Here is a 20,893-nt window from a genome sequence, read left to right as displayed (position 1 = left end):
TCTATCTATCTACCTACCTACCTACCTAGCTAGCTCACCTTATTAAAAACTTAGAAACAGTTGCTCCCTTTACTATCCATAGTCTCAGAACAGTTATGGGCTATAGTATTCATGTAAAATTGGCTTAACATATATATGGCTCACAGTCCACGTAATGGTGAATCTTACAGTGGGTATGGAATTTTGAAGCCAGTGAATGGTTTATATCTATTTAGTGTATCAGTGTGAGTTCACATTAGGATGGGCTATATATTAAAAATATATATTGCTCAAATAACTGCTGTTATTTTGAATTCAATGATGCTTATAGCATTAAGTAGAATACTGAGTAGTTATTTTGGTATAGCCTAATGCACAATTAAATTATGCTTATGTAAGATTTTGGAAGTTTTATACATATGTTAATTTTTCAGTACCTAATATAAAACCAAGAGTATACAGTAAGCACTTAATTATCTATGGAAAGAAGAAACCAAGGATTATCATCATCTCTGGCACATTCAGATTTCCCAGATGAAAGAAGACCTCACTGCAGTAAAACAGTTTGAATCATTACTTTATCCCTAACAATGTTTGTGTACTTAGTTTAGGTATTACGAGATGCCTGGCAGTACATTGAAATTTTAAAACATTATTCTTTAACAGCACTGATTGGCTGTGGCAGACTCACCGCAGTGGCCTGTGGGTTGTTGGGGTAGACGTTAAGGAGTTCTTGGGGAGGGTTTAAGGGCTTGAGGTAACGCGTAATAAAAACTGTTCTCCCGTTCATGTCAGTCACTGATGTGAGGCATTGGCGACGGGGGAATTTTAAGGCACATTCAGCTTGAAATTTCTCTGTTGCTTGAAGTAATTTCTCATCTTCCTGGGTATCAAACTTCAAAAAGAAATACTTCATGGAGTGTATATGATTACAGGAGACAAAACAAAACATCCAGATTTCGTAGACACTATGAACTGAATTTGTGCTTGGGAGGTATGATTACAGGATCCTTTATAAGGTCATTTTCCCCTCCAGCTTTATTTAATTGTATTAATATTTAAGAATCAAAATAATCCTTAAATACTAAGTTACATTCAGTAAGACCGAAAGAAAGTAGTGAGTTGGCAAGCCTTATGAAAACTATTAGATTAATAAAACAAACAAACAAACAAAAAACCTATACAAATTAAATGCAGAAGTGCTAATCTGATGACAGAGCACAAGCAACAGAGTTTTCTGTGTGCTTTGATTTCGTCTTCTAAAGGGGAAGCGCATTCAGAATCCCATGTCAAATGTGAACTGGTACAGATTCCTGCGGTACAACTGTCAAGTCAGAAATTGCTGTGATTTTAGAAAAATGGAAAATTATGGAACAATAAAGGTATGAAAAATGATTGAATGTATGCTTTTCCTTTAAATTGATTTATTAAATTTGTCATTTATATAGTTGTTTGAAAAATATTTCCAAAGAGTCTTAAAGATTCCAGACACTCTGGATTAAGGAGTAAGAAAATCTCAAGGAACTTCTAGTCTAGAGAGGAACAAAGAGAATCAAGCAAACGGCTGAAGAGTTTGAGCAGATTCTACAGGGTACTATGGGGAGACCTGGGAGGATGCAGGGGAAGCATCTGCAGGTACTGTCCCAGGCAAGAGATCCTGAGCCAGTGCAACTGTTGGCCTTTCAGGCTGACAAAAGTGTGGCAGAGAATGTCTCAGCTTCTGGGAGTCAAATGCTCCATTATGCATCTTGAAAGAAGAACCTGTATTTGACCTTTTCCTTCCTGTACCTGGAGCTTAATATGCACATGCTGGCACCTAGTCACTATCAAGTCATTAATATGCATGTAGGACACCAGCAGCTAAGGAGAAGAGTGCTGTTTGTGATGTGAGAAGTGTCATGGAAAGGCCAAGAATTGCAAGAATTTGAGTTGTTTATTCTGAAGCAAATCTGGGTGGAACTAACAAACTCAGGTTTATTCAGAATGCAATGTAGAAAATTCTTAACTGCTTCAGTTCCTTGACCTGTCAGTTAATGAAACATTTGCAGAAAACAGAATGTGTTCATCTTGCCGTTGAATAGTCAGTGGTGACGACCTTCAACTGACTAAAAATACTTGTTAGCTCTGCACTGCTTCTCTAAGAAGCAGTTATGGAAGGTGAAACTGAGCTCCCCACATGCAGGAGACATTCAGACAAAGCCAATGAAGTCACTTGCAGACAAAGGGGAATAGTAAAAGGCATCTGTCTTTTTCTATACTAGGGATGGTACCCAGTGCGTTGCACATGGTGCACACATGGCTGGATTTCTTTGGGAGCGTCAGTGGCATCTACAGTTCATTGCCGAGGATCACACACACACACACACACACACACACACACACACACACACTGGGACCAGCACCTGTCCCCTGGAGGCAGGCAGTAAACAAAAGCAGCGAGTGAAAGCGGACCTGAGGACTGCTGGGTTATAAAACAAGATGCTGTACCTTCTTAAGCATGTCACTCATCTACCATAGGCAATAAAAAGGAAATGACAGAAACACAGTATTAACAACAGCTTTAAAGGCTTTTAACCAAAACAATGTAAAATTAGGGTTGTTAAAGTAAGTACTTTATGGTTGCTACTGACTTACAGTAAATTGCTCTAGTAAATACTTTAATAGAAAATCATCTGCCAACCTAAGGAGTTGCTGTTAGTGGAAAACCACTGTGGTCTGGCATCTCAGGGGGAGAACCTCTGTTCTTTAACAGCCTGTGGGGAACATCACAGGTGGGGCTTTCTACCTCTCCATCTGTAGGATAGCATACCATGCCTGTCCTAGGAGAGGACAATGGACAATGCTCTATACAGCCACAGGGGCGAAGATATGTTACAAAAGGCAGCAACCGTTTGCCAGGCTAAGTTTGAAGTCAGAATTCTGCCCTCGGTCTGAGAGCATTTGTGTGTGTGTGTGTGTGTGTGTGTGTGTGTGTGTGTGAACATACTTGTTGTCTTTCTCCTGAGCTTACACCTAGAGATAAACATTCAGAATATTTCATTTTCTAAAAATAGTCTAACACAAATCCATTCTGTTTTCTTGGGAGGCTCAGCATAGGCAATGAACCTGAGATGCTGAGATTAGTTTTTCAGTGCGCTTGTTTTTTCATTAGCCTTTCCTTTGCTGAATAGGCCTTACTAATGGGTTATAGACCTACTGGTTTTCTCTGTGAACCAGACTGTAATACTGGAAAACCAACACGAACAGAGGTGGGCTTAGTTTTCCATCTCTACTTCAGACTTAATGACAGTTGGAAACCAAGGTTTCACACAATAAGTTACAACACCTTAACTTGAAAGTTAAATTTGTACACGATGTAAGCATGGAGACTTTGTTGCTGTTTTGAAATAGGTTCTCACTTCTGTAGACCAGGCTGGACTCAAATTCACAGAGCTCTACTTGCATCTGCTCCTACGCTCCTCTCCTGGGATTAAAAATGTGCACCGCCATACCTGTTAAACAATAGACTTCCCATCTCCTTTTCTAGGCCATCCTTTCTCTAGTACCTAAGGAATGCCTATTACGTCTTGGATACCCAGTAAGCTGTGTAAATGCATCCAATGTAAAGGTGAATGTTTAGCTTCTGCCCTATACTGCTTATGTGGCTCCAGATAAAATCAGCTTCATTTCCCCAGCTTTAAGTCGGAGACCCAGTGCCCAGGAAAGCGCAAAGTTTCCAAACATGATACTGCCTGAAACTTCTACAAGGTTTTCTGGAGCCATTTCAGACACATATGTCTTTTTCATAAGGTAACTTGTGATCTATGAAGGTCATCTGACTTTATGACTGCATGAACTGACTGAATGCATAGTACAGCTGGGCACCTGAGGTCAGAGAGGGAAAACTTTCCTCAGCATCCTTGCCGGTCAAAAAGCAATCTGATTTTCTAATTGGCATACTTCATTTTAGTCACATGGAAAACACTGTTCGAAAAGCAGAACACGTTTACCTCTGTCTTGCTCTCCTCTAAGTTTGGGTTGCTGATCGCCTTAACTGCTAGATCACACACGTGTCTGTTCCATGGTTACCTTAGGTCCTAGCCTTAAAGCATGACGCATGGAGATCACAGCAGGAGAACTTCTGTTGATGCACTTCAGTCAAAGCTTAGAAAAAGCCTAGAGCATCTCTCAGGCTTCAGCATGCCCCGAGGCTTTCCGGATTAGACCCCATTACCTTTTCTCGAATTGGTTCCCCAGGAACCAATTGAGGCTCAATGGTAATAAACAGTGTGATGTAGGAGCCTTCGCTCAAGCTTCGGGCAGAATCAAAAGCTCGTTCCATAATAATGTTTCGCTCCTTACTATAGCCCAGGAGAACTGGAGGAATATCTATTTTAAATGTGCCATCAATCTGCGAAGAAAACATGACTTGGTAAGCACTGTGGTGATTTTTTTTTTTTTTTTGTAACAGAAGTTCAGAGGGAATGTCCATTTCTCATAATCTAATGCATTAGAGAAACATGAAGCTCGGGTCCAGGTTAGAATCCCTAAGTTCTCAACAGAAAGGGTTCTCTATACTTCCTTGACTGCTTTTCTTTGTTTGCTTTGTCTGAGTGCACTGGTTATGAAAGTTTCCTGGATTCAAGTGTTGTCTTAACTCCAACGGCTTCAGCTGCCTCATTTGTAAGAAGAAAATAGCAGGACCTAATTCGCAGGGCTGTTGTGAGCAGGAACTGAGCTAAGAGATGAAAGGCACAGAGAACAGTATCTGCTGTATGTTCCATGCTCCTTGGCGGGCAGCCTTCCCTTTTCTGATTTTCCAGCTTTCCTTCTCTGCCTTCCAGAATCGTAACTACATTTCAAGGCTTAGGTCTGATGCCATCTCAGAATTACTTTGCTAACTCTCTGTCCTTATATATAGCTTGTTTCTTTCACTAATGTTTTAGCACACACCGCCTGACTTTAGTAGTGTGTGTTTGCCATAGTGTAGATGACTGCTCTGCAAAAAGGACTTCTGCCTTAGCTCCTCTGTGTCATCTCTCGGTGCTTTATGGCTGTGTTTGTAAATGTGGTAGGCACTTAACAAGTCTGCCCCCAGAGGCTGTGAGTTCTTGCAGGGTGAGGTGTCAGTGCATGGGTGCTGCCCCTACATGCAAAGGAGGCACACACATTAGGGCATTCGGCTAAAGGATTTCTAAATAACCTCCAAGCCTGAGATTCAACAATGTCACCATTACAGGCAGCTCCACTTGTAAGACGCTATGCCCTTTAATTTATTTCTTTTAAAACTATTATAAGAAGGACTATAGTTCTCATAGCAAGCACATCACTACACATCCTGTATGGCTGTAGACTGTCCCATTGGCTTAGGTGAGATTGCAGTTCCAACTTAGGCTTGACAGCCAATCTGAGCCTCTTAGAATAGAGGTTTTGTTTGGGTCTCCTACTAGAGCATCTACCCTATGTAGTTAACACAGCAGCACATAATTTCCTATTGCCATGGACTTAATGCTGGGATACTAAGAAAATCCAGAATCTTTAGCTACCTCAGTAGACTTACAAAGGCATGAAAGAATTGCCACCCTCATGGAACCATTAAGCTGAACCATTTTGTCTACAAAGGGTGTTGTTGCCACACATGCCTGTGTTAATGATTTTTTTTTTTCATGCTTTAAATTGTGCATGCTTGCAGAAATATTGATAGGATGCCCGTGACAAACCAGGCTGTCAACTGCCCTGACTGTTTTTCTGCATTCATCTACTTCACTTCTGTTGTCTGTGACAGTTTTTCACATTGTCCCACATTCTTCACTTCTGTGTAGATGTTTTGAAGATTCTAAGATTCAGGTTGTCACATTTTAGCTGATAAGGCAGAGGAACGGGTGCTGGATATATACACCATGCACCAGTGCAGGAAGGCCGACGATTGGATGTGATCTTCATTGTTCCCAGCTCTGCGCACATACATTTTCACAGCTTGGAGAGTGTCATAGGAAGAGTAGACAGAGGTGTTTCCTAGTGGCATGTAATTCTGACTTTAGTTACTTACCCTCGCTTGGAAATAGATGGTGCTAAACGGGATTTTCACACATCCTAACCAGTGTCTCTCAATACGGGTGTGGATCCCACTTCCTCTTTCACGATCGTCCTAAAGGAAGTGTGAGATGTACGAATTATTTAAGAACTTCAGACATTTATGTCAGTAACTGTGTACATGCCAAAAGGTGTGGATGGGTGCTCTTGACTGTGCTGCACGAATGGACACCAGAACTTGATGGCAAGGTGTTTTCCTATGTGTTTCCTAAGGTGTTCTCCACCTTAGTCCTTGAGACAGGATCTCCCATTGAATGGGAGATTGCTGTTTCGGCCAGACTAGTTGGAGTCTAGCAGGTGTATACCATCCTATTCAGCTTTTACATGCGTGCTAGGATTCCAAACTTATGCTTGGCAGTGGGCACTTTACCTACTGAATCTTTCTCCTAGACATCCATGTAATTAATTTGCCAGTAGGAATGTGGCAGGATTTTCCCTGGAAGTATGTGGGTGAAGTTCAGACTTTAATAGTTTGCCATCCCTGGAAAACCAGTTCTCTGAACTTGAGTGTTCTTATTGTCATTTAGAGATTCAATAACTTCTGCATAGAATAGAATGACTTTGGGATTGAATAAGACCACGTATCTGAAGCAGTTGACACAACGGTGGAAGAGGAAATAGTCCACCGCCGACAGTCACCAGTCTTTCCCTACGCTCTGGACCTCCACAGTGGTGGGGATCTGAATCTATGTGCAGAGGTCAGATGACCCCCTTACAACTGGGGACTCACCTCCAGGATATCATACAGCACTTCATCAAAAATGTTAATGTACACATCATCCTTCACTGACTGCAAGCTGGCTGTGCTGTAGTCGCCATTCGGGGCCCTGTGACAACACAGGAAGAGACCATGAAAACAGGCAAAACAGACGCTACAAATGTTCGGTGTCAATGCTTCAGAAATGCCGAGTCGGAACACATGCATGCAGTCCTTTCCTCCCAAGGATGCCTCACACAAGGGCATAAACACGTATTTTAAGTATACACTCCAATGGGACTAGCTCTGAACTTTGCGCTCTGCAGATCCAAACCCTACTCTGGCCTGTACTGGTAAATACTATATTCCCCAAACTCCATGGTAAATCTTGCAAGGAACTTTCCTGCCAGGGTCTTACATAGCTCTGTGAAAGGCTACAAGGTCCCCAGACAACACTAGAGTTATGATCTTTCCAAGTACCTGGGCTTTAAAGCTGCTGTGTCCAGAAGGAGCATCTGCAGTCATGAAGTTCCTGTTAGACCATGACTAGCATTCGGCTGCCATTCCTCACTCTCCCGCATGGAATCAAACAATACAGGGCGAGAGAATTCTTTCCTGGACCACGGTCATGAGGACCTGGCGATGCCTGTGTAAACATGTCCCTCCACAGCAGGGCTAGAGGCTGGGGTACCACAGAGATGGAAAACCTTCATCTGGTGTTCCTCTGCTTGTTTTGTGTATGATGGTAGTGACTGTGCCCTTTTTTGATTTAATTACTTCTGAATTCTACCCCAATTTGTCTTTCATTCCAAGGATCTCCCACACCGGACATAGAATACACATAACATCCACCACCGAAGCCTTTAAACCATCTTTCTTCTAAGGGTTTTCATTTCTTCATGAAAGTTGAGAGTTAATTTAAATAGTTTTGGATACTAAACTAGTAAAAGCCTTTGGTTATAAGAAGTCAGAGACAGCAGGAAAAGTTCTGAAAGGGAACAGGAATCTTACTGTGTAGCTCTGACTGGCCTGGAACTTGCTACATAGATCAGGATGGTCTTGTACTCACAGAGATAAACCTGCCTGCGCCTCCCTGCTGGGGTTAAAGGCATGGGCCACGACACCAGGCAACTTCACTCAGCTGACCCAGCTGTGGGCACAGAGAGACTGCCTCTGGCTCCATTTCCCCACTGTGATACTTTGTTACACTTCAACGGCTCCAGCTGCTTACAGAGGGGAGTTCCACTTACCTGAATGGAAGTTCAAGTTCTTCATTCCAGCTGGGATTTGGTCCTTCAGCTGTAGTTGTGTGGCAAATTGTTCTTTGAAAAGAGACCTCTACAAAAGGCCGGACTAAGACCTGAAAGTCAAAAGCAAACTCATGTCTGTATTGATTAGTCATTTTGTTCTTGACAGACGGAGCTATGTTTATCAAATATGTGAACATTTCTCTCTCAGGCAAAGTAGAACATGGTTATTAATAGTATTTTTCGGAAGAAAGTGAAACAGGAAGTCTGTTCAGGAGTTTATAGGTAATCCTTCCTTTCCTTCCTCCTTCCTTTCTTTCTTTCTTTCTTTCTTTCTTTCTTTCTTTCTTTCTTTCTTTCTTTCTTTCTTTCTTTCTCTTTCTTTCTAATAGTGAAATCCAGGAAAGGGAGATTTCTTCAGTGTGGTCACACTGGGAAGAAAAAAAAAAGATCCTGTAACCACCTCCCAGGTCATCTTTGGAATACTGAGGTGAGATGAGTGTCTAAATAGGAAACAAGATGTATATACAGCTAAACAGAACTGGCCAAGGCTGGCTGAGTCCCAGATCTCTTCCACAAGGACATCTGACAAAGTTGTACATCTTTTCCAGGAGACAAGTTTCTCCTCTAATGTCCCCAAGGCTTCCACCATTTCTTGGAGGAGGCTGGGGTCTCATTCAGACCAAGCTGGCCCCAAACTCATTATGAAGCTAAAGATGATCTTAAAGTTTGTGTTTGAATATATAAACATCTCCCCCTTAAAGCAACATTACTTTAATCTCTCCCACCTGATAAAACAAGTATTTGCAGAAAGCCATGCCGCCACGCCTCCCCTGCATTCCTGGAATTTGATCCTCTGGGCCTGGACCCCTCCCTTCTCCCGCATTTCCTTTGTGATTCTTTCAAAACTAGCCAATTGTGAAAGACTGAGTGTCGAAAAGACACAGTCACTAATTGTGGTAGTACAAAAACCAGATGGATTTATTGTTTCAGTGCTCCCTAGCCTCTTTGGGTTCTGGTGCATCCATTTTGCAAAAAGGAATATTGCCTTGCTGGGCCGTTTTTTCAATTTGTGGGTTGTTACCATACTTCATTTACTCAATGCCAGGGATCTAATGCAGGGCCTCATGAAGGCTAGACAAGTGCTACACCAACTGAGCGATAGCCAAGGCCCTTATAAAGGTAATTCTTAAAGACATACAGAGCAGAAGTTAAAGCAGAAACCCAGCCTTGTTCTCTCACCTGGCCGAGGGGATAGTCAGCATTGTGTAGTGGGCTGTTTATGCTGGGAGAAGCAGTTTGCTTTTCACTGAAAGTCCTTGAAGATCTTGATGGCTGCTGGAACTTGCTAGGAGGGAAACCAGATGAAAGCAGGAAATGACCAAGAATGTTCATCAACTGAGCTACTTTGTTTAAAGTTGTGTGGTGCTGGTAGCTGTCAGAGTGGCCACTGTCTTTAAGCTTGTTGACATCTGTGTATGTGCTGGTCCAGTCAGGGGTGCCTCATTACCAAGGCCTTCCCCAACTTCCCTTTCTATCTTTCCCTCTCCTCCACTCTCAAAGATGCCTGAGTCTTGTGAACCCCAGTCCCTCTCAGCAGCAGAACCTTGACTCCATCTCATTCTGGTTCCCTTGCACTGTATCAATAGATGTTCTGTAACAGGACGAAGAACTAGTAAAGGAAAAGGGCAGGAGCTGCAGAGATGTTGGTGGGTAAGAGCACATGCTACACACACATGGGGATCTGAGTTTGGATCTCAGCACCCATATGAAACGCTAGGCATGACTGTGAATGCACTTGTCACTCCAGTAGGACAGATGGGGACTAGTTGGCCACCAACCTAGTTCCAAGTTTAGTGGGCAACCTTATCTCAGAGGATTAAGGTAGATGGTGGTAGAGCAGGATGCCTGACATCCTCCTCTGACCTCTGAACTCAAGCATAAAAGTGCATGCATCCCTACGCGCATGTGTATGCACAGCACACATTTGTAAAGTTTTTCTTCTATGAATTTTATATCAATCATAATTTTTGAGTCCCATAATTTTTGAATCCCATGAGACTCAAGGAGAATTCAGAATAGGAGTGAGGTTTTGCTCCCCCAAAGGTTCCATTCAGAAAGTTCATGTGGGGCAGGAGAGATGACTCAGTAATTAGGCACTGGCTGATCTTCCAGAGGACCTGGGTTCAATATCCAGCACCCTCATGGTGGATTTCAAGCATCCGTAATTCCAATTTCAGGGGATCCAATGCCATTTTCTGGTCTCCATGGGCACCAGGAATGCACATGTGCACAAAATATAAAAAAGAAAACAGGACAAAACAATGGGGTGAGAGGACAGAGAGATGGAAAAAGAAAGCACCTAGAGAATCTGAAAGAACATGCCATAATCTATCTTGGCTGTCTGGAATCTGATAGTGCCAGGCCACGTACACCATCTTTGCTTGTTTTCCACCTGGCAAAACAGACCTAGTTACAGTGGTAAGAGTTAAACATGGCGAATGGACCAGTTCTTCTTTCTTTCATTACGCCAACAAGGGCGCCCACAAAAAGAACTTCAATTCTTTATCTTTCTATCTCTATAAGAAACTCAGAATCAACCCCACTATAGTTATGTTCTCTTCACTGCACCAATATGTGGACCATGGTAGTCGTCACCCATTTTTCTGAACAGGTAGCAGAGGTAAGCCACAGACAGACACTTTTTATGTTTCTGTCCAGCTCATGCCCATTTCTTAGGCCCTGCCTCTTTGCTTCAGGTGAGGGTTGTCAGCATCTGACCCCAGTAAGCACTCAGCTTCTCTCCTGAAAGGTGATGTGGGACTATTTCCATCACATGAGAAAAATGAAGCAAACAGAGAGAGGCAAGTAGGAGAGACACGGAGGACTCAAGGAAACCACCTGGATCCCCACCGTTTATCATGTAGTTCATCCATGCCTCTTGTCCTTGGGCTCTACAGGACAGTCCCAACACCCACACTCTTGAGCCTAAGTTGACTGTGCTACTTGCAAACAATAGGGGGAGGGCTTTTGTAGGAGTGTCTAGGTCTCACTGCACTGAAACTATTAAAGAAGGTCCAGGTTGGCTTGCATTCTGCGCATTCAGCTGTTCTGAGGGCTCTCACCTCACTACGGGTTTCCTTACAGGGATGTCGTAAGCCCGGATAATGTTCACCAGCAGCTTTACGTCTCCATCGGACAGGTTTTGGGCTGTCACCTTCTTCCGACCTTTCCTCCGTGGCCTCAGCGGTCGCTTTTGTTCTGCCAGCTTGAAAAGGCTTAGGCCCAAAATGCTAATGATTACAGAACAGCATTAGGATCCAGTAGAAAAGAAAGGTCTAGAATGTTATTAGATGGCCTTTTTACACTATGCTCCAAGGTCCCTCAGAGACCCCTGGGCATTCTCCTTTGAAGGAGGGTGGGAAGAGTCTAAAAATTCTGCCAAGCCAGGTGGAAAGGGAGGCGAGCCTATTGCATGCCTTATTAAAATTCTTAGCTGCCACTCATTAATGGAAGCAAAGTCAGGTCTACCCAAACCCCCGCCCCCACCCCATCTGCATCTCCTGCCTTGGCCCCTACCTTGTTCACCAGCCCCTCTAGCATTCCTTGTGCTCTCCACCATTCTTAGGGACTCCTACGGAGCAGCTGCAGATTTACTCTGCCCCCCTCAGGCTAGTCTTGCCACTTCCTCCAGAGAGCTAGATGCATCTGTTGGAAGGAGCACTGCCCCTGAGCCTGAGCCTGAGCCCTGAGAGTACTGTTAGCCACCTCCGTTCACTAACTCCAACAATGCTCTTGGCCTTCTTGGGAAGCTCCTGGATAGTGCTTCTTACTCTCTGAGGCTATACAGACCTGAGTGTGAATCGTGGCTCTGCTCTTTGCCTTGTGACAAGTTATTTCAACTGTGTGAGTCTGTTTCGTCATGTGTAAAAGGAGGGTACTAGCGTCTTGAAGTGGTTGAGAGAGTAAGTGAAGAAGGGTGCATAGCATCCTGGCACTTGTCTTGCACTTACTAGATGCCCTGAAATGATGGCATTGACCAGGATACTATACGAAAGATTATGCTGGAGTTGACGGAAGTGGAAGGGTGCTGGGAGAAAGGGGATCCTCTCCGCCTTTTATTGAGAGGTTGTGCTATACATCCTGCCCGAAGACTAAAGCAGCAAGGTCAGCGAATCATGAGAAGAGCTTAATAATAATGCAGACTTAACCATGTGTCTAGAAGCTGATTTGTGACAGTGCCATTAGCCACACAGAACATAGCCAGCCACCTTCTGTAGTGTCCGGGTACTTTGCCTTTCTCCTAAGTAACGACCGGCCTGGCCCAGCAGTCTGTTTCCCAGGCTTGCTTTGCAGGTGACATGCACCAGCTGAGGATGAAAGCCCTGCAGCTGCTATCTGAGCACTACTGCTGCTTCTCACAAAGCATCCCAAGGGCATTCCAGGAGGGGCTCCAACTTGGTCTCTAGCATCTTACACGGAATAGGTACCATTTATAAATGTCTTCTGTATTATCTGGAGGAGCACTAGCAGCCTTACAATAACAGCTTGAATCTTTACAATTACATTTACCACACTTTTCAGATAAAGACAGCAAAGACTCTCCATAGGTGCCTTGATTTGCTGAAAGCTGCTTAGTATAGGAAGAGAATTAGGGTCTAAACTCGGACCATGTTCTAGTCACTCTGCTGGGACACATACCTAGCCCAAAGATGGGAGCCTGACATGACACTTCTCCGCCCTTGCCAATGTTTTCTCCCCCCACCCCCCAAGACACTCTTGTGGGACTTCGATACGTCCTTAGCAAGCAGCCTACCTACGAGCGCATAGTTGACTGAGAGTATTAGAAATGGAAGCATTTTAATTTAAAGCCAAGAACAAACTAAAATTAAAAAAAAAGAAAGAACGTACCCCGAGCCTTCAGAACTTAATGCAGAAAGTAAAGCAGAAAAAAAAGAAAGAAAAGAAAGAAAAAGAAACAGCGTGAAAAATCACCGTCTGTTCTAACTGCAGCTTTTATGCCTGTGCAAACATTCAGTGAGCTGCTAGACTAAGGGAAGAGGCTTGACTCTTAAATTAATTACATTAAATTAATGTGGTCACTGTTACCTTTAGTACATGGATGGAGTTTCAAGGGACTGCTATGGATAATACCCTGTCTTCTTTCTTGGCTTGATAAGGGAAAGGACGTGCACGCATAGGAAATGACCTTTGCTTACTTATTTTATTTTTAATCGTGTGTAATGTGTGTGTTTGTGTGGGAGTATGTCCATGTTCCCATGGAGATTAGAAGAGGGTAACAGATATTACAGGTGATTATGAAGAGCCCAATGCGGACGCGGGAAACCTAACTTACGGCCCCTGGAAGAGCATTAAGTGCTCTTAACTGCTGAGCCATCTCTTCAGCCTCAAGATATAATGTCTACGGAAGACCAGATGCTTGGCCACTGGGAAGGTCATGGAATGGATTTCCTATGAGACTACCCTTATAGGGAGTTTCCTTTCACTTCCATGCATTCACTCCTGAAGGAGACTATATGAAGAATAGGCTGACAGGGAATCAAGCAAATAAGCCAGTGGCCAACTTCCATGTAAATATCCATTTTCTCATGTGGCCTCACCAAGCACATGCCTCAGCCTTGTGGCAGAACCAGGCTGTCCCTTGGGATCCTAGAACCTCAGAGGTTGTGATCTCAGTCACTTCCACCATGTGAGATGTATGAGAAAGCCCGGTATTAGGAGACTAGAAAGGCAGGAAGGACATACAGACACACAGGAGGGGATGCTCTCCTAGTAGTTTAACTGGGAAGGGAAACTACAAGGGCTGCCGAGCTGGACTTGGCAGTAGAGAAGGCTGGGATGAGCTCTCATGGAAAATGATGGAGAGGCCCAAGGATATTTTGCCCTTGGATAAGTCCCTCAGCTAACATCATCATGAGGCATGGTTGGCGCAGATTTCTAACGCATACTGTATAATGACAAAAATCTTACATACATCTTCTGTGTAATGGAGTAAGATTAAAAACACAAGCAGCAATAACAGTAGTTTTGTTTGATTATTTTTTACCTGATATTGGGGACTTCTTCTTCTACTACCAAATCAGTAAGAAGAAAATGGTGTTTGGCAGTTAGAAAGCGATTTACCACTGATTCTCTAACCTGGGAGAAGAAATCAGCATTACTAAAGGTGATCAAGTTAGTTAAATGTCATTTGGCTCTGTTTCTTTGAGTGAGTCCTCCCTCAACCCCTCTACCCCCAGCCTCCCACCAGTCTTCTATGGCTGGAAACTCTGTAGTCCCCCACACCCACCCACAAGACTGTAAACTCCTAAAGGGCAGATTTGGACCAGTTGGTTTGGGTTGTTTTCATTTTGTTCATTGTTATATTTTTAGGAGATTGAAACGTTTCTGAAACAGAAGAGAGTAATATTTTGTTGAGTGAATACACTAACAATAAATACAAAAAGAACTAGGAGCAGTCTTGAAGCATGAACAATTGAGAACAAATTCTTTTTTTTTAGTTTTGTTTTGTTTGTTTTGATTTGAGACAGGCTTTCTCTGTGTAGCCCAAGCTGTCCTGGAACTCACTCTGTAGACCAGGCTGGCCTCAAACTCTGCCTCTGGAGTGCTGGGATCAAAGGTGTGTGCAGCCACTGCTGGAGAACAAATTCTTAGGGCTCTCCCCTACTCAGAATGGCTCACGTGGAGTTCCAGTAGCGAAATTTTTAGTGGGTTAGCACATGTTACTTATACAGAATAATCCACCTCCTAATTTAAGTTAAGGACCTCTTAGTTGCTGTCAGTTAGCAATTATTTTTGGTACATACGTCATAGCAGAGATAACCTAGGTAGGGAGAATGCATTGTGGTTACTATAGCATTTCTTACAAATAATTTTAAGAAGATGACAAAATAAGGAAAAGTGGAAAGAATAAACAAAAGGCTGCTTCAGCTAGTTTTTAGTTTTCTAGTATGTAAGGGCAGTTCAGGGCGGATGAAAGCTCTTGCTTCTCACAATGGTTGTTGCAAAGCAGCACAACATAGATGCAAGCAGGAAAAACAGGACCCAGAAATGGTATCCCTCATAATCACATCCATTCATAACAGTCAGCAGCACAATCCATGGCATGACTTGGTGGTTTCATATATTCAAGAGGTAAATGTAGTTGTCAATCAGTTATTTATATATGTGGGAAAACAAGCCCTGAGAGACTACCTGGCTTGTCTAAGATGCCATAGGCATTTATAAAAGCAGAACCACCCCCACATTACCATCCTGGCTGTTTGCCCTGTAAAGATAGTTTTTACGTGGTTCTCTTACTTGCTGAAGGTACTTGGCTACTGTGGCTCTGTGCGCGTCCAGATGGTCCTTGGTTTCAATTACATTTCTGTCTCGTAACCGTTTCTCATAGTCCTAAAATTAAAAGGACACCATAATGTCACGATCTGTAAAGTGCTCTCTATTGTTTTCCTTGGAGTTATCGCGTGTCGCTTAAGTCATAAATCATGATTCTAAATCTTCTGCCTTGCTCCGGACCTTTGGTGCAAATGCAGTACACAGGATTCCAAGTCAGTAGGCTGGAATGCCTGCACACTATTTAAGTTAACATGTTCACACAGGAAAGAACAGACTCCATGGAAGAAGCAAAGGGAGTTGGTATAATTCAGGGTGCTAACATGTGTAACATGCAACTTGGTCAAGCCCTGTGCATGTTTTGACTTATCAGCGTTGAATGAAGTGGTTATAAAAATAGTGAAAAGCTTCTGTGAAAACTGTTATCACAGAGCGTCTAGCTGCATACAGGGGACTTGGGTCAGCTTCTTGGAGGACAGTCATAGATGGTTTTGGCTCTCATCTACTCAGGCTTATTCTTTTAACTACTGATAGGACAGTGTGGGTACCCATGGGGATCACCACATTCGACTTTGTATGCCATTCTCCATCAGAGTTAAGTGCCCAGACACAGATTGAGTGATCCAGAGATGTCATTCAAGGTTTTTGAACTTGGGAGAGGAGGGCACCTCTGTCTCCATTGGTTAAAGTCCATAGATTCAAACTTGGATGATATTGGTGATCATGTGATCAACTGGAAAAGCCTATTTACAAATGGAAAGGAAGCTACTACACCAGAAGCCCAGACAGGATGGAGAAGTGTCCTAGCATCTGGGTGGTCTTGAGGCATAGATGTTTTATTCCACTATCTACATCCTTTTATTTTTAACCTTAAACATGTGTTTTAAGATTTATTTGTTTAGGTGTTTTACTTGCATGTGTGTTACCTATGTATGTATGTATGTATGTATGTATGTATGTATGAATGTATGTGAACCAGGTGTGGGCTTAGTACCCATGTAGTTCAGGAGAAGGCATCAGAGTCCCCTGAAACTGGAGTGATGGTTGTTGAGTGCTAGGAACCGAACTCATGTCCTCTGCAAGATCACGTGTCTATCTGTCTGTCTATAACCACTGACCTTTCTCTTCATCCTATTCTCATCTTCATAGGGATTTCGTCATCTAATTAACTGCAGTTGATAGCTGAGGAAATTCAATAGTGGGAAGAACCAAATGACTGAAGATATCTGGCAAGAATAGTTTCTGCATGAAAAAAAATCACAATACTTTCTAGAACTTCTCCGCTCACCTCCTCACACACAAACTTGCCGGCCTCTTGCTGGCTTGTTCCACCAACACATTGCATTCTTCATCAGCTCTCAAGGGCCAACAGGTCCCACCTGTCTGGGTGAGCTGTCTCTGCTGAGCCTTTGTTCCCCTCCTGCCCTCAGATGCTGTACCTGGTCCCTGCCTTCCTTCTAGGCCTGGCTGCTCAAATCCTACCCACCTTGTTCTCCCCATGCTCTGCCACTGCATCCTGGAGAGTCCTTAGCACAGACTCACTCTATTCAAATAGAGTCGCATCCTCGACTAAGGCAGGCATAATAGTCATATTAGCTCAGAAGGTATTTTTCAACCTAATTAATAATAGTTCTAATTGTGCTGCATTAGAGAAAGCAGCATTGAAGAAAGCACTGACACGTATATACCCAGCAGCAGGCCAAGTGCCAACACAGATTGTTCCCTAACCTCGTTGGACAATTTCTTACCTGGAATACCTTTTCCATAATTTCTCGGTCATATACTGGAATTTGTTTATAATTCCGAAATTCTGGCACCTCTTGGCTTCTAAGATGGAGAAGTCGGAACCGTTTGGATCTATTTAACTCCTCCTCCGAGACAAAGTTGAATTCCTCCTGCAGCTGCTCCAGTCGGAAGAAGTCAGGGACATAAGATTCACCACTGGTAGCAACCTACAAGAGCAAGAAGACGCATGGCTCCAGGTGGCAGGCAGATATTTAAATTAACCAGTGCTGGGCTCCGGGAATGCCAACTAGTTTTCAACTAACATATTTAAAAGGTAAGTTACATTAAAACATAGGGAGGCAAGCAGATGCTGCTGTGGGTACTTAGCAATTTTTTTTTAATCACCACACATAAGTTTTCAAAAAATACATAAAATAAAAGTTAATTTCACTTGTGGTATCTGTGCTCCCTGTTAACATGTAAAGCACAAAGGAAGAGCTGTGTCAGTGCAGGACTTTGACCAGGTGCCCACTGGAAATAAGAGTACTGAATGTGTGTGAAATATCTAGGATTTTTAAATTACGGTATGGATATGTGTAGATCAGTGCTTGTCAGCTGGCGTCATTCAGTTCCCAGGGTCATCATGGTCTCCTGACTGAACAGGATCTCCTGGCCTTGGTTATTGAGAGTGAGCCAGAGATGGGCCTGGGCCAGCCAACTTCTAGGGCCCAGGAAGACAGCTCCTAGACACCACAGAGAAGTTAGCAGAGTGGCTATCCTGCCTGAGGGCATTGCTATCCTCTCTCCCTGGGTCTTTTCCAGCTGTGCCCTCCTCCTAGGAAGAACACAGAAATGAGCAGCTAATCTGGGACCATAGGAGACTCTGCTCTTACGCTAGGGAAACGCTTGGCCCATAAACAGAAGCCAATTGGAAGGGAATCTCTGTGCTTTGCTTTCCCATGGAAAAACTACTGGGTTAAAAACAAAAGGACAGGATAGGTAAGTATATTTATTGTTGATTTCAAGATAGTAACTAAGACATGACTTCAAACCTATTCTAGGAACTATGTTGCACTTGAGGGAGCACTGGCTCGTCTTTCTGATATGAATCATCTTCGTGCTAAGTGGCATCACGTTGGAAGGATCGTTTGTAAGGAACCAAGATCAAATGAAATGATTTGTCTCGAAACCTAGATGAAAACGAAAGTTTCCCAGCTCTTATAATTATCCATCTGATAAGCCATGAGAAGGAGAACGTTTTGTATGGTCACCCCAGGAGACACCGACTTGTTTATGGTAGTTTGGGGACAGTTAAACCCACTGTATTTGATTCCAAGAAATGAATTGAGCGTGTTTAGAGTCACATAGTTGTAGACAGTTTTCATAAAACACCCCATCAGTACAGAAAGGACAAGAGGAAAAGCATGTGCTCTGGGATCTGGTTATTATCAGTGTGGCTGTGAGCAAGCAGCTGAGTCTAAAGTAAGTTTTCTTTCTGTGTAGTCGAGAAATAGAACCTTTCTTTAGGGGTGTCTCAGGCTGCAGGAAACAGTAACAAAATAAGCTAATTATATGTATTGTATGTGGATTGTGTACCCATGTAAGAGTTTATGCACATCGACACATGTCCTCCTGGTCTTCCGTGAGGGCAGCACAGGGCTCAGGACATTGATGCTCTACTATGTCTCACAGCCAAGGAGAAGGCAGAGCTGAAATTTAAACCTGTGATTGACAGCTCTTGCATTCCTAAACAGCTGTACAGAAAACTGTAAAAGAGAATGCATGCAAAGGGCATGGTATTTCATTGTGCATCTCTGGCCATGGTACCGAGATCAGCTGCATCAGCGGGGCATGGTTGGGATCATTGGGGTCAAGCTTGGACTCTGCTGCCCACTTGGCCAACTTCTTCATGTCCGTCAGCCCTGATGTGCCAATGGATGAAATAGCATCTGCTCTCTTCAAAGCACTGGAAAAGCAGCAAAAACATAAACAGAAAAAGCAATCAGAAGCTTGACCTCAGCACAGACAGTGCTGCTTACAGAAGCCATTACCTTCTTACTATGGAGACTCTGGCTAGTTTTCTTTACTTGATTATTAAATATGTTGTAAGGTAATAGAAATCAAAGGCATGCAAATGTGACCCAATGATACAATTCTGCCCTATGCAGTGTCATGCCTCCCATTTTACATCGTGGCCCCTCTGGTCCAGGGAGCTCTGAATGCCTCACCTCCCAGGCCAGTGGATAGCAGCTTTGGACATCGAACTCAAAGGAGATCCGTGCTCAACATGAATTACCATACTTTACTTGCTCATTCCCTGCTTTACTTCAGGAGGAGCCAAAACTTTAGCCCCGAGGATGTCCCTCGTATTACATTCCAGTAAAGAGATCAGAAAATGCCTGGCTGTATGGTTCTTGACATGTCACAGAACTGCATTTACTTGTGCCAGGTTGGTATGGGGATATGTAGGACAAGAAGGGGACAAAGCAAGACCCATTCTCATTTTCCACGTGTTAAAGTCATTTGGAAAAGTGTCTTCTCTGTGATGGAGAGACATCATTTTATTCGTGTGTGTGTGTATGCATGGTTGTAAATTTTTTAATTTTAGACATAGGCAGCCATGGCCAGAAGGTGAGATGACTGATTGATAATGAGTCTGTCTATATTGAGATGGCAAAGGGAGCCTCTGATAGAAGGATATAGGTTTCCAGGCTGTAGACTGTCTGGACCTGCAGTCCATCACAGTGGGCACCTGGACTAGACTGGGAACTCAGGGCTCCTCCTCCTCTGGAAAAGGACTGAAGATCTAGCTGTTGGGGAAGAACGCTAAAGAGCAGGAACTCTCCTACATCTAGCAAGCTCTGCCAGTCACTATCAAAGAACCTTTAGTGAGAGAGAAATATATAACCATGTGCTGTGCACCCCTGAGTTCACGAGGTGAGAGAAGAACACAGAGTTTCTGAGAGAATTAAACAAAAAAAAAAAAAATCGTTTTTGGTATATCTGATACCAATGGCCATCCTATGTAAGTCAGGTGATTAGTATTCTAAATTTTAAGAAAAAAAAAATGTAAAAGTACCATTACAATATAGGTGGCTAGAAATGAAAGGAGAGAGCATGACATCTCAAGCCTCCACATCCCATGTCTCTAATACAGTCACCATTCCGTTCTAGTCATGTTACCTTCGAAATCCAATGTTCTGCTGTGACAGTGGAGGAATTAAAGGAATCCCATTTTCTCCAACGGCCCATGCCACACTGTGGGAAACTTTCCCCGATGTCATTAGAGTCAGTTGATTGCTGCCATCAGCTTCAAAGGAGAAGGGCACCCCTAAGGGAGTAACAAGGTCAACAGGGTGGGGTTTAGAAGGGAGAGGACCGAGGCCTCCAAGAGAACGGATAGTAGAGAGCAGGAACCTGGGGTAGGGGTGGTGGGATGGAGCACGTGCCCCAAGTCAGGCCACTGGATTTATTTTCCAGGGAAATCTACAGAATCAAGCTCTCTCTGACAGCTGAGAGTAGGGTTTCCATGGTATACTAGCCTCGAGACCATTGGTGTACAGTATCCTGGTTCTGCTAGTTCACAGCTGTGAGATCTTTGAAAGATTTCCTACCTTTTCTGATCCTTAGCTCTTATACATATAATGGGAAACAACCACATTCTTCTAAGAAGTTTTTCAAAAGCAGGTATTTGTCTATTTATTTAAGACATTTACATGAGCTCTTATTCAGGCTGAACTTAGCAGTGAAGAAGAAATTAAACAAATGAAGAGAAATGAGCTGAGGTGACCTGTTGTTGTGATGTTTGTGTTTGAGTGTG

General features: G+C 43.3%; 1 protein-coding gene across 5 annotated transcripts in view; it reads right to left on the bottom strand.

Moving 5' to 3' along the window:
- The window catches only part of Cc2d2a (coiled-coil and C2 domain containing 2A), a 77,945-nt gene that overhangs the window by 10,704 nt on the left and 46,348 nt on the right, over positions 1-20,893 (bottom strand). For 2 of the 5 annotated variants that reach the window (XM_034508681.2, XM_034508687.2), the window contains 14 exons: positions 20,257-20,404; positions 18,901-19,039; positions 17,097-17,300; positions 15,316-15,408; positions 14,063-14,154; positions 12,907-12,921; positions 11,121-11,288; positions 9,238-9,343; positions 7,999-8,108; positions 6,782-6,878; positions 6,008-6,106; positions 4,193-4,369; positions 2,467-2,487; positions 671-874 (listed from right to left, as the gene is read on the bottom strand). In XM_034508681.2, the coding sequence (XP_034364572.1) occupies positions 671-874; positions 2,467-2,487; positions 4,193-4,369; positions 6,008-6,106; positions 6,782-6,878; positions 7,999-8,108; positions 9,238-9,343; positions 11,121-11,288; positions 12,907-12,921; positions 14,063-14,154; positions 15,316-15,408; positions 17,097-17,300; positions 18,901-19,039; positions 20,257-20,404 (1,673 nt within the window). The remainder of the gene's footprint in view (positions 1-670; positions 875-2,466; positions 2,488-4,192; positions 4,370-6,007; positions 6,107-6,781; positions 6,879-7,998; positions 8,109-9,237; positions 9,344-11,120; positions 11,289-12,906; positions 12,922-14,062; positions 14,155-15,315; positions 15,409-17,096; positions 17,301-18,900; positions 19,040-20,256; positions 20,405-20,893) is intronic. The other 3 variants (XM_034508684.2, XM_034508685.2, XM_034508686.2) reach the window with 3 other exon arrangements.

Source organism: Arvicanthis niloticus, chromosome 7 (assembly GCF_011762505.2).
Source record: "Arvicanthis niloticus isolate mArvNil1 chromosome 7, mArvNil1.pat.X, whole genome shotgun sequence".
Lineage (NCBI taxonomy): Eukaryota > Metazoa > Chordata > Mammalia > Rodentia > Muridae > Arvicanthis > Arvicanthis niloticus.
Note: the sequence above shows the minus strand (reverse complement) of the source record. Positions and strands in the feature narration are given on the sequence as shown.